This window comes from Oryx dammah, unplaced genomic scaffold, assembly GCF_014754425.2.
Source record: "Oryx dammah isolate SB20612 unplaced genomic scaffold, SCBI_Odam_1.1 HiC_scaffold_6, whole genome shotgun sequence".
In the NCBI taxonomy this organism is placed as follows: Eukaryota; Metazoa; Chordata; class Mammalia; order Artiodactyla; family Bovidae; genus Oryx; species Oryx dammah.
Genome location: NW_024070190.1, coordinates 12844088 through 12856895, shown reverse-complemented (window position 1 = coordinate 12856895; position 12808 = coordinate 12844088). Strand labels below are relative to the sequence as shown.

General features: G+C 47.6%; 1 protein-coding gene and 1 non-coding gene across 2 annotated transcripts in view; both read left to right on the top strand.

Annotated features, from left to right (window-relative positions):
* The window catches only part of GALNT2 (polypeptide N-acetylgalactosaminyltransferase 2), a 175731-nt gene that overhangs the window by 151527 nt on the left and 11396 nt on the right, over positions 1-12808 (top strand). Inside the window, exons 11-13 of the mRNA XM_040242779.1 lie at positions 3054-3180; positions 11542-11634; positions 11986-12069. Of these exons, the coding sequence (XP_040098713.1) occupies positions 3054-3180; positions 11542-11634; positions 11986-12069 (304 nt within the window). The remainder of the gene's footprint in view (positions 1-3053; positions 3181-11541; positions 11635-11985; positions 12070-12808) is intronic.
* Positions 906-978, top strand: TRNAE-UUC. Its single transcript has one exon. It is a non-coding gene; the product is annotated as a tRNA-Glu (tRNA).

The following is a 12808-nucleotide window of genomic DNA, read 5'->3' as shown; positions in this document are numbered from 1 at the left end:
TGTTAGTGATAATGTCTCATTTGTGGAGAGAGGTTATCACCTTGGTAGATTTTGAAAGCTTCTTTAGATTCAGTAACTACACCCGGAGGAAGGACCTGAGTCAAATGCCTTTTGGATTTTTTTAATGATACACTGACAGGGAGGCAGGGCTTGATTGAAATCGGAGCACAGAAGGCTTCAGAAGGATTGTTATCTCCTAAAGGGAATTCTGTCACCTTTGCCCTGCTGGCACCCCTGGGGCAGCCCAGCCAGCCAGGATCACCACTGAGTAGCAAAATAGAGTGGGGTTTGCTGTGTGCCTTTAGGTTAAGGTGGACGGAGGCAGCCAGCCTTTTAAAGCATCAGAGTGTAGAAAGAGTATTGATTTAAATGTCAGAGGAGACTGCACCCGGAGGCCAGCGGGAGGGGAGATATTCTTTCCTATTAGGTTTGCTGTTGGTTTGCTTTGTGTGTTTAAGTACCTGGGCCATGTGCGAGGTTCCCTAGAAGGGCTCGAGGGGCTCAGGTAGGGGGACGCGTGGTGGACGGGAAGAAGGTCTGAGGTCATGTGGTCTGGGTGCTGCTGGCACCGTGGCACCTCCTCCCGTGACGGGCTCTGACACGGCCACTCTGGAGGGTCTTCTCGCGTCAGGATTAAACAGGCACAGGGTTTCAGCAGGAAGAGCTCGCAATGAGTCTTTCTCTCATCTTGGCACTGCTCAGGCTTGATTTTCTGGGTGCTGCGTGCACAACCACAGTGGTTGTCCAGCCTGAGGACTGATGTGGGTACCTATTAGGAGAGTCAGGGAGTGGGGATGCCCGAGTCAAATCCTCCTGGGATGCCCCACCAAATCTACTAGTGCTCCCAGATTTCCTGACCTACAGTGTAAATCGAATTAAAGCACTTAAAAAAAAACAGAGAGAATTCCCCGGTGGTCCAGTGGTTAGGACTCAGCACTTTCATTGCTGTGGCACCAGGTTCAATCCCTGGTTGGGGAACTGAGATCCCACAAGCCTTGCGTTGTGACCCAAAAAGGAAAAGAAAAATTTTTTTAAGTAAATAAAAAGGACAAAGAATGCTAGCTCTGGCCCCTGTGAGATGTGGGGGTTAGACTCCTTGGAGTGTTGTTTGTCCTTTTCAGCCCATCCCCACAGCCTTAGGAAGGATGCTGACCACCCCCAGGGCAACATCTCGTTTCATGCTTTCTGGAAGGGACTGAGGTCTTGCTTGAGGTCTCGAGCTTATTGTTAGTACAGCCAAGATACAGACACACCAACTGCCCAATTAAAAAGCCACCATGTTTTCCTGAGTAATCGATCATCCCTCATTGGAGCCCAGTGAAATCAGTTGAACATAACTGTACTTGTTCGTGGCCTTAAAACTCTCCCACGAGGTCTCTGAATGGCTCCCTTACTGGTTTAACAGGCTCCCCATACAGGAGCCAGGGAGTCTTCATGTCCTCTAGTTTTGAATTTTCCAGATAGGCAACTATATCTTTGAATTTTATTTCCTTAGATACAGTGTTTTGTTCAACACTCTGTGTAGGCTTGGTGGTTATGACCACACATTTCTAATATGATGAGGGAAGTGGTCATTAAAATCCCCAAACTGCTACATAGGGAGGTGTTTGGGGCTTCCACTCACTGGTCCCAGTAGAGATTCCTGCTGCCCTGCTCTCGCATGGGTGTCACGTGCCTTTGGCCACAGCCTGGGCACCTGCTGCCACACGAGGCCTTGAGTTCCACGGGAACCCCCTGGCTCTGAGCCGTCCGCGCTGGCAGCACTGACTGTGTGTGCCGTTCTGTCTCACTCCCCCGCGTGTTGTCAGCGGTGCAGAGTGATGCTGAGGAAACACCCTTTCATACCAACCTCAGGAAGTCTTTCAGAAAAACGAAGTCTAACCCTCCGTCATATCCTATCTTGATTTTCCCGTGTAACCTATTTCTCGAGTTCAGTCACGCCCCTGCTCAGAGTGGCTGGCGATCAGGACGGGAGCCCGGCCGGCTCCCTGTGTCCAGGCTGCTCCCAAGCGTGGTGCTCTGGGCTGCCTGTGTGTGCACGTGTCACGACCCGCGCCTGCTTGCTCAGGTGCTGAGTTGGTTGTTCTTCTGGCGTCATTGGTCACTGGACTTGGCCGGCTGGCTGGACACCTGCTGCTGCACAGGGATGAGATAAGTTTTGCCATTTAGGGGGAGACGTTGTTTTTGTCCTGGGTGGAGGAAGCTCAGGTACAGGCGGATGCTCTGGGCGCTTAAGTTTTAGAGGAGGGTGGTGTACACAGTTGCCTCATAGATCTACATTAGGGCTGATGTGGGCATTTCATGCCTTTTGATCATGGCCGTTCATGCACTGTTGGCTGCCTTTTCTAACTGGGATCCTTGGGAGGCATAGTAATACTCCACTGTGGAGAAACAGCCAGAGAGGAGTTCTGGGCCGAGCCTCATCCGCAGTGTTGCTGATTTACAGGGATGCCTGTTCCGCTGCCACGAGCCTTCTGTCCACAGTGGATCAGGGAGTCACTCTTGTCCTGGGGTTTCTAGTCTGAATCTGAAAAGTATTTCAAGTGTGCTCGTACTTTCTTTAAACTTTGGAATAGACTTCTTTCATGAAAACAAGGAATTTGGTGACATTCTGCTCAGTGATAAAATCTAAGATAGTAAATGTCCCAGTGTGGGTAGTTGGTTGGGCATAAATTATTCACTTTATCTACACTAGTTTATATTGTCTGTATAATAACACTGCTGTGCAGACACCCTCATTCAATCTTTAGGATATTTCATTCAATCTTTTTTTCTCCATCTTTATTGAGGTTTCACTGACAATTTAAAATTGTATATGTTTAAGGTATACAGCAGGATGGTTTGATATGCACTTGCATCCCCCCCCACACATACTTCCTTGATTGTGCCCTGGAGTCTAGAGACTGATGTCAGATGTACCCCCAGGGCACATTCCCCCCCCCGCTGGGAAAAGGGTCCTCCCTGTTAGCATTGCCTCAGGCCCTGGAGGTAGGGTGGGAATCCACACCCGTGGGCAGCCTGGGCCCTCGGTCACCCCTGTCTCCCCACCTCAGAGATCTCGTTCCGCGTGTGGCAGTGTGGCGGCAGCCTGGAGATCATCCCCTGCAGCCGCGTGGGACACGTGTTCAGGAAGCAGCACCCCTACACCTTCCCGGGAGGCAGCGGCACCGTCTTCGCCCGGTAAGTGGCCGAGAGGCCCAGCGGGGCCCCGAGCGCCGCTGACCAGCCCTGCACAGGCCTGGCCGTGGGCTGTGTGGAAACATGTCGGGCAAGGGGCCGCCCCTCGGCGATGACAGGGGCAGCTGTAGGGACTGAGGACGGCGCATCGTGCTGTCTGATTCGGGAGCAGGGAACTCCTGTGCGTTTTAAGCAGCTACTAGACTCCTTTGTTTTGGACTTTAGAAGGGTTCTTCTGGTCCCTGGCCAGAGGATGGCAAGGATGACACCAAGAGGAAATGATGGTGCGGCGGCAGAGGGCGGGGGCCAGGCAGGCATGTTTACTGATGAACAGGAGAGAGCGAGCGGGGACTCCTTGGTGACACCCACGCTGGCGATCACACACATGGCTGACGTGGTGCCCCTACAGACACAGGAAGCCTCAGAGTAGGGTGGGCATGCGTAAGGTGGGGGATGACTAGTTTATGTTTCATGTGGCATTTTAAAACATATATTAAGTACAGATTGCACAGAATTCCTGTATCGTACAGAAACTAGGGTTCTTAGCATAGGGAATCTATGTTCAGGGAACCTTTAACAGGAGCCGAATATCATATAATGCTTCTGACCAAATTGCCTTCTCCCAAAAAGTATATCATTTCCTAGATGTTGTCTAAACTTCATTTCTCTTTGTTAGAAACAAAAATATCTTCTTACATGACAACCTCTACAAAATCAGTGATGTGTACATTTTCCTCTAGGGCACTGTGAGACTCTTCTCAGAAACCTTTTATAGAGAAAGATCAAACACTTCAAATCAAAGCCTGATAGCTACCAGCAAAGCGTGGGGTTTCAGAAAACAGTCTTTTAAAATACACAAGACATTGCTTTATATGCTTTATTAAAGGGAAAAACCCCACTGTTTTTTAGAAGGAAAGCTTTTCTAGTGTATTTTATAGCCCGGGAGTCCTTATGCTGGAGATATGGGGAGGAAACGGACCATGGTTCAGAACTGGGGGCAGCATGGATCATCAGGCCTTCAGCAAGGCCCTTGCTGCCCCCTCTTGGCTGACTCACCTAAAAGACAGGATGGTGGAATGTGTTAGTTTTGAAGTCCTGTTCTCTTTAGTTTCTTCTGTTATGTCACATTCAGGATATAAGTATTTCACCATCTAAAAGTTGGAACTTGACAACAATAGCTAATATTTATAAAGTGTTTCATATGTGCTAGGCTGTTCCATGTGTATGAATATGAGGAGTACATACTCCTCATCAGTTCAGTTCAGTCGCTTAGTCGTGTCCGACTCTTTGTGACCCCATGAACTGCAGCACGCCAGGCCTCCCTGTCCATCACCAACTCCCGGAGTCCACCCAAACCCATGTCCATCAAGTCCATGATGCCATCCAACCATCTCATCCTCTGTCATTCCTTTCTCTTCCTGCCCTCAATCTTTCCCAGCATCAGGGTCTTCTCCAGTGAGCCAGCTCTTTCCATCAGGTGGCCAAAGTATTGGAGTTTCAGCTTCAGCATCAGTCCTTCCAGTGAACACCCAAGACTGATGGACTGGTTGGATTTCCTTGCAGTCCAAGGGACTCTCAAGAGTCTTTTCCAACACCACAGTTCAAAAGCATCAATTCTTCAGTGCTCAGCTTTCTTCACGGTCCAACTCCCACATCCATACATGCTACTGGAAAAACCATAGCCTTGACTAGACGGACCTTAGTTGGCAAAGTAATGTCTCTGCTTTTGAATATGCTATCTAGGTTGGTCATAACTTTCCTTCCAAGGAGTAAGTGTCTTTTAATTTCATGGCTGCAATCACCATCTGCAGTGATTTTGGAGCCCAGAAAAATAAAGTCAGCTACTGTTTCCATTGTTTCCCCATCTATCTGCCATGAAAGAATGGGACCAGATGCCATGATCTTAGTTTTCTGAATGTTGAGCTTTAAGCCAACTTTTTCACTCTCCTCTTTCACTTTCTTCAAGAGGCTCTTTAGTTCTTCTTCACTTTCTGCAATAAGGGTGGTATCATCTGCATATCTGAGATTATTGATATTTCTTCCGGCAATCTTGATTCCAGGTTTGTGCTTCTTCCAGCCCAGCGTTTCTCATGATGTACTCTGCATATAAGTTAAATAAGCAGGGTGACAATATACAGCCTTGACATACTCCTTTTCCTATTTGGGATCAGTCTGTTGTTCCATGTCCAGTTGTAATTGAGGCTTTCTGACCTGCATACAGGTTTCTCAAGAGGCAGGTCAGGTGGTCTGGAATTCCCATCTCTTTCAGAATTTTCCAGTTTATTGTGATCCACACAGTCATAGGCTTTGGCATAGTCAATAAAGCAGAAATAGATGTTTTTCTGGAACTCTCTTGCTTTTTTGATGATCTAGCGGATGTTGGCAATTTGATCTTTAGTTCCTCTACCTTTTCTAAAACCAGCTTGAACATCTGGAAGTTCACGGTTCACATATTGTTGAAGCCTGGCTTGGAGAATTTTAAGCATTACTTTACTATTTGATTCCAATCCCATACTCCTCATAAAGCCTTATAAATTAAGTATTATTATTTCTAGGCTTCCCTGGTGGCTCAGTGGTAAAGAATCTGTCTGTCATATTGGAGACTGCCTGCCATGCAGGAGACACAGGTTCGTTCCCTGGGTTGGGAAGATCCTCTGAAGAAGGAAATGGCAACTCACTCCAATATTCTTGCCGTGGATTCTTGCCATTCTTGCCATGGAAAAATCCTATGGGCAGGGGAGCCTGGTGGGCTACAGTCTGTGGGGTCATAAGAGTCAGACACAACTTGGCGACGTAAACCATCACCATTTCCACTTTAGGGGTAAGAGAAACTGAGGCACAAAATGGTTCAGTTCCTTTGTCTAAGTTCAAGCAGCTGGAAAGTGGTATTCAATCTTGGCCACTTGGCTCTGGAGTCCATGTTATTTTTTATCCAAATCTCTAAGTACAGTTAGTGCTTGAGGCTGCTAGATTTCAGCATTGAGATACAGACTCTAAAGTAGGTTTAGGGTGGCAGGTAGAGAACCATCTCATTTGTGCAGGTCACTGTGTGAGGAAGGGAAGGAGGCAGACAGGCAGGGACGATGGGGGAGCGAGTGCAGAAGGGGCTCCTGGGTTCCTGCCCTACTCTGCGCATGTGTGCCCTGTTGCTCTAGAGGGAGCAAGGTGATGCCACACCTGCAAGCTCTTACATCAAAGCACGTCCCTGGACACCTGTTGAGTGAGAACCCTTGGGCACTTCCTTCTCTTTTTCTTACAGCTTTGTTTCCAGTTAGCCTCTTACAAAGCCTCTTAAGAGACTGGAGAGTGTTGCTAACGTGCTTGCATGTGGATGTGGATTAGAGCTCCCTGGCTGGGAGCCAAGGCCAGAATAGCCATGGGGCTGCGGGGCGGGTGCCTTGGGAGATGTTTGGGTTTACTGTTAGCAGCTAATGGTGAGACGTGTTCATGGTAAGGGCAACTACGATTAAATTAAACACAGAAAGCAGCAGTTTAAACTTACTCTCTTACCAGACTTTTTCCTGTTTAGTGTGTGTGACTGGCCAGTCCCATCCTCTCTCTCCTGCCTGCTTCCTGGCAGAACTACTTTACCTGCACCAAGGCTGGGCTGGGAGGGGAGCAAAGGCCCTGTACCTACAGCTCCTAGAAGACTGCTTGCCATATAGGCGCCTGAGAAATATTTGCATCAGTGAATTTAAACTAGTGTTGAGCAGCACATGAGGCTCATTCTTTGAGGCTACCTATGCATCTGTTTTTATTAAGTAGGCAGAAAAGGGGGCTTCGCATTTAAGAGTTGGGAAGTGACTTAATCACGTAATGACTTTTAGGTGATTTAAAACTGCTGTATGATTGCACTTCCTAAAACCTTTTAATTTGGTGGAAACATCCTTCAGTCTCCCTCTCCCCCATTCCCCTCCTCGCCACTCTTTTCTCCCGCTCACACGTATCTAGTGCTGTTCTGCTACTACTGTGTTTTCATCCTTCAAGTCAGGGACATCTTCCCATGGCAACATGTGAAACGTACACCTGTATCTTTCATGGCCTCAGAGAGCCCATGTGTTTGACCACTTTACTGCTGATGGTTCTATAGTTTCTGTTTATTCTGCCATTGTAAGCAGTGCTAAATTAAGCAGGTTTTCATTCCTGGTTATTTTCTTGAGGTAAATTTCTAGATGTAGGAACTGCTAGATCAGAGGACAGGTACATTTGAATTATCTTCTTTGCCTCTTACATGGTCTTCTAAACAATGATCCATCTAGACACATAGATCACTTGATATGAAGGATCAGTTCAGTTCAGTCGCTCAGCTGTGTCCGGCTCTTTGTGACCCCATGAACTGCAGCACGCCACGCCTCTCTGTCCATCACCAACTCCCGGAGCCCACCCAAACTCATGTCCATTAAGTCGGTGATGCCATCCCACCATCTCATCCTCTGTCGTCCCCTTCTCCTCCTGCCCTCAGTCTTTCCCAGCATCAGGGTCTTTTCAAATGAGTCAGCTCTTCACGTCAGGTGGCCAAAGTATTGGAGCTTCAGCTTCAGCATCAGTCCTTCCAGTGAATATTCAGGACTGATTTCCTTTAGGATGGACTGGTTGGATCTCCTTGCAGTCCAAGGGACTCTCCAGAGTGTTTTCCAACACCACATTTCAAAAACATCAATTCTCTTGTACTCAGCTTTCTTTATACTCCAACTCTCACATCCATACATAGCCACTGGAAAAACCATAGCCTTGACTAGATGGACCTTTGTTGGCAAAGTAATGTCTCTGCTTTTGAATATGCTGTCTAGGTTGGTCATAACTTTTCTTCCAAGGAGTAAGCATCTTTTAATTTTGTGGCTGCAGTCACTATCTGCAGTGATTTTGGAGCCCCAAAAATAAAGTCAGCCACTGTTTCCACTGTTTCCCCATCTACCTGCCATGAAGTGATGGGACTGGATGCCATGATCTTCGTTTTCTGAATGTTGAGCTTTAAGCCAACTTTTTCACTCTTCTCTTTCACTTTCTTCAAGAGGCTCTTTAGTTCTTCTTCACTTTCTGCCATAAGGGTGGTGTCATCTGCATATCTGAGATTATTGATATTTCTCCCAGCAATCTTGATTCCAGCTTATGCTTCATCTAGCCAGCGTTTCTCATGATGTACTCTGCATAGACGTTAAATAAGCAGGGTGACAATAGACAGCCTTGACGTACTCCTTTTCCTATTTGGAACCAGTCTGTTCCATGTCCAGTTGTAACTGTTGCTTTCTGATCTGCATATGGGTTTCTTAAGAGGCAGGTCAGGTGGTCTGGTATGCCCATCTCTCAGAATTTTCCACTGTTTATTGTGATCCACACAGTCAAAGGCTTTCGTATAGTCAATAAAGCAGAAATAGATGTTTTTTTGGAACTCTCTTGCTTTTTTGATGATCCAGCAGATGTTGGCAATTTGATCTTTCGTTCCTCTCCCTTTTCTAAAACCAGCTTGAACATCTGGAAGTTCGTGGTTCACATACTGATGAAGCCTGGCTTGGAGAATTTTGAGTATTATTTTACATGTGTGTGAGATGAATGCAATTGTGCGGTAGTTTGAACATTTTTTGGCATTGCCTTTCTTTGGGATTGGAATGAAAACTGACCTTTTCCAGTCCTGAGGCCATGCTGAGTTTTCCAAATTTGCTGACATATTGAGTGCAGCACTTTCACAGCATCATCTTTTAGGATTTGAAATAGGTCAACTGGGATTCCATCAACTCCACTAGCTTTGTTCACAGTGATGGTTTTTAAGGGCCACTTCACTTCACATTCCAGGATGTCTGGCTCTAGGTGAGTGATCACACCATCGTGATTCACTGGGTTGTGAAGATCTTTTTTGTACAGTTCTTGCCAAACAGGAGATGGCAAGAGTGAACGTCAACATTGTAGGAATGGACTGGAATGGGTGAATTTAACTCAGATGACCATTATATCTACTACTGTGGGCAGGAATCCCTTAGAAGAAATGGAGTAGCCATCGTAGTCAACAAAGAGTCTGAAATGCAGTACTTGGATGCTATCTCGAAAACGGCAGAATGATCTCTGTTCGTTTCCAGGGCAAACCATTCAATATCATGATAATCCAAGTCTATGCCCCGACCAGTAATGTTGAAGGAGCTGAAGTTGAACAGTTCTGTGAAGACCTATAAGACCTTCTAGAACTAACACCCAAAAAAGATGTCCTTTTCATTATAGGGGACTGGAATGCAAAAGTAGGAAGTTAAGAAACACCTGGAATAACAGGTAAATTTGGCCTTGGAGTACAGAATGAAGCAGGGCAAAGGCTAAGAAAGTTTTGCCAAGAGAACTCAGTAGTCATAACAAACACCCTCTTCCAACAACACAAGAGAAGACCCTACACATGGACATTACCAGACGGTCAACACTGAAATCAGATTTATTATATTCTTTGCAGCCAAAGATGGAGAAGCTCTATACAGTCAGCAAAAATAAGACCAGGAGCTGACTGTGGCTCAGATCATGAACTCCTTATTGCCAAATTCAGACTTAAATTGAAGAAAGTAGGGAAAACCGCTAGACCATTCAGGTATGACCTAAATCAAATCCCTTATGATTATACAGTGGAAGTGAGAAATAGATTTAAGGGACTGGATCTGATAGACAGAGTGCCTGATGAACTTTGGATAGAGGTTCGTGACATGGTACAGGAGACAGGGATCAAGACCATCCCCAAGAAAAAGAAATGCAAAAAAGCAAAATGGCTGCCTGAGAAGGTCTTATAAATAGCTGTGAAAAGAGAAGTGAAAAGCAAAGGAGAAAAGGAAAGATATACCCATTTGAATGTAGAGTTCCAAAGAATAGCAAGGAGAAAGAAGAAAGCCTTCCTCAGCAATCAATACAAAGAAATAGAGGAAAACAATAGAATGGGAAAGACTAGAGATCTCTTCAAGACAATTAGAGATACCAAGGGAACATTTCATGCAAAGATGGGCTCAATAAAGGACAGAAATGGTATGGACCTGGCAGAAGAGGTGCCAAGAAGGATATAGGCCCCAAACAAATTATTTTAGTAATTGTAACTCAGATAATTTGAAGGCTCCCCACTTATAGCTCAGTTGGTAAAGAATCCACCTGCAGTGCAGGAGACCCCAGTTCGATTCCTGGGTCTGGAACATCCCCTGGAGAAGGGATAGGCTACCCACTCCAGTATTCATGGCCTTCCCTTGTGGCTCATCTGGTAAAGAATCTGCCTGTAATGCGGAGACCTCAGTTCAATCCCTGGTTTGGAAGATCTCCTGGAGAAGGGAAAGGCTACCCACTCCAGTATTCTTGCCTGGAGAATTCCATGGACTGTATAGTCCATGGGGTCCCTAAGAGTCAGACACCACTGAGCAACTTTCACTTTCACTTTCTTTCACTTTCCATTTTAAAAAGACCTTTCTAATAGGGGAACAATACCTGTTCTTGTAGAATATGAATATTGTCTCCCTAATGTATTTATCTTAGAAGTATGGAATGCCTTTATATGGGTTCTTAAAGAGAACTGGCTCTCAGCCCAAAATGTGAGTCTACTTTGGAGCAGAGTCCAGGGATACTGGAGCAGAGATGTTCACTGCCTTAGTGCTATTCCACAGATGCTCTAAGGAGAATGCTGGCAGGAGCAGATGCTGGTGCCATGCATATGGCAGCCTTTAGTGCATGTCATACATTCCAAGGTAGCTTGTCCCACTGGCCTTATTGATCATAGGTTGTTTCTCTCCATGATTGTGAGATGTAAATGTGGGGTCTTCTGCCCTTCTAGAGAAGCCTGTTCTGCACAGGACATAGGAACCCCAAATGTGGGGTGTATACTACTGTCCCTCACTATTCCTGGTCCAAACAGGATGCTCTCAGCTCAGCTCTGCCCAAAGTAATTTAATAGTAACTGTGATTTGCTCTCAGCTTTCCCAGAGCTGTTTGGTCATAGCTCTCCATCACAGGCGTGATGAGAAAGGCCAGAGAGAAGAGGTCAAGGATTCTTGGTTTTGCTCCCTGATACCAGCCTTCTGGGCTACACAATAAGAGTTACTGAGAGTGATTCTCTTTAGTCCTTCTTGGTGGTACAGCCACGTCCCTGTTTTAAAATAGCTCCCTGTGCTGTCATTCTAACTTTGACTTTTGCTCTTTGACAATCTGTGTTCAAAGAAAGATGAGGAGGTTGTATTTGTTGTTCAGTGATATCTAGGGGTGGGGGACAGCCTGCTCTCTGAACCATGTGGGCCCCTATCAAGCCACCAGTGCCCCAGAAGCCTGACCCTGAAGCCTCTGCAGCACTTGCTCAGTGCAGACCGAGTAGCACCAATGGAAAGAAGGCAGCTCACAGCTCAAGGAGACTTGTTTTGTTTCTAGTAACACCCGCCGGGCAGCAGAGGTCTGGATGGATGAGTACAAGAACTTCTACTACGCAGCAGTGCCTTCTGCCAGAAATGTCCCTTATGGAAAGTAAGTGTGACCCATGGCCTCTCGCTGTTTTGCTTCTTGGGATCCTGTGTGTGTGTGTGTATGTGCGCGCGCGCGTGTGCATGTGCGCGTGTGTGTGTGTGTGCATGCAAAAAGGGCAGGGGCAGCCCACACCATAAGCCGATCAAGTGTCAAAGAGAGGGGACGCTGCTCAAGGGTAGCGAGGGCCCTCTCGGGAGGCACAGGGGGACAGAGGAGTCCAAACAGCAGTGTGGATGATCCAGTCCCCACTGCCTGCCCGAACTCTTTTTCTCATCGGCAGATTTCCAGGTTTGATGTAGAGCCCATCTGTTTTTTAAATTTATCTTAAAAGAATCTTGTCTCCTTCTCCAGTATTCAGAGCCGACTAGAGCTCAGGAAGAAACTTAACTGCAAGCCTTTCAAATGGTACCTGGAAAATGTCTACCCAGAGCTAAGGTGAGGCCCCGGGGCCGGGTTCTGCTTCAGAAGGACTCGGAGGCAGCCAGCGCCCACCGGGTGCAGGGCCTGGAGGTGGAAGGTCAAGTTAGGGCGAGAGGCCAGGAGCTGTGTCCCGTCGCTGTCCTCAGGCTCCCCAAGGGGGCGCTCTTGCCCCCAGCCCGCAGGCTCCCCCTGCCTGGGGCTCCCCCTTGAGGCTCCTTTGCCCCCTGCAGTTGTGTAGGGACTGAGGCCAAGGCTTGGCCAGCAGGGGAGAGCGCCCAGCAGAGGCTCAAATAACCACACTGGCCTGTTGTTTTAATGCCTGCCCACTCGCATCCTGAGGCACAGCAGGAGGCCTGTGGGTCTGTGGGCTTCAGGCTGCTCTGGACTTCCTCTTCTTAGAGGAGTCAGCAGACAGGGCTCACCTCAGTGGGGCACATTCCTTTTTCTGACTTTGCCCAGTGCGTTTCACAGCAGGAAATGTGTCTGCACACAGAGGCTGTGACTGAGGAGTCACCACCATCCCCTTCTGTGCTAAGGGGCTCTCAGAGCCCTGGCCCCAGAGCTTCGCCTGAGGCCACAGGGCCTCTCTGCTGCTGTTCACTTACCGCGCTCTCGGGGCCCCTCTGCCGTGTGTTTCCCACGCCCCACGGGAAGGGGAAGAACGGGAGTCCTCTCCCCGCCCGCTCTGGGAAGGCCGTCGGCAGTGTGACGTCCCAGCCATCGCCTCTCCCTCAGCAGACCGGGGGCTCACAGC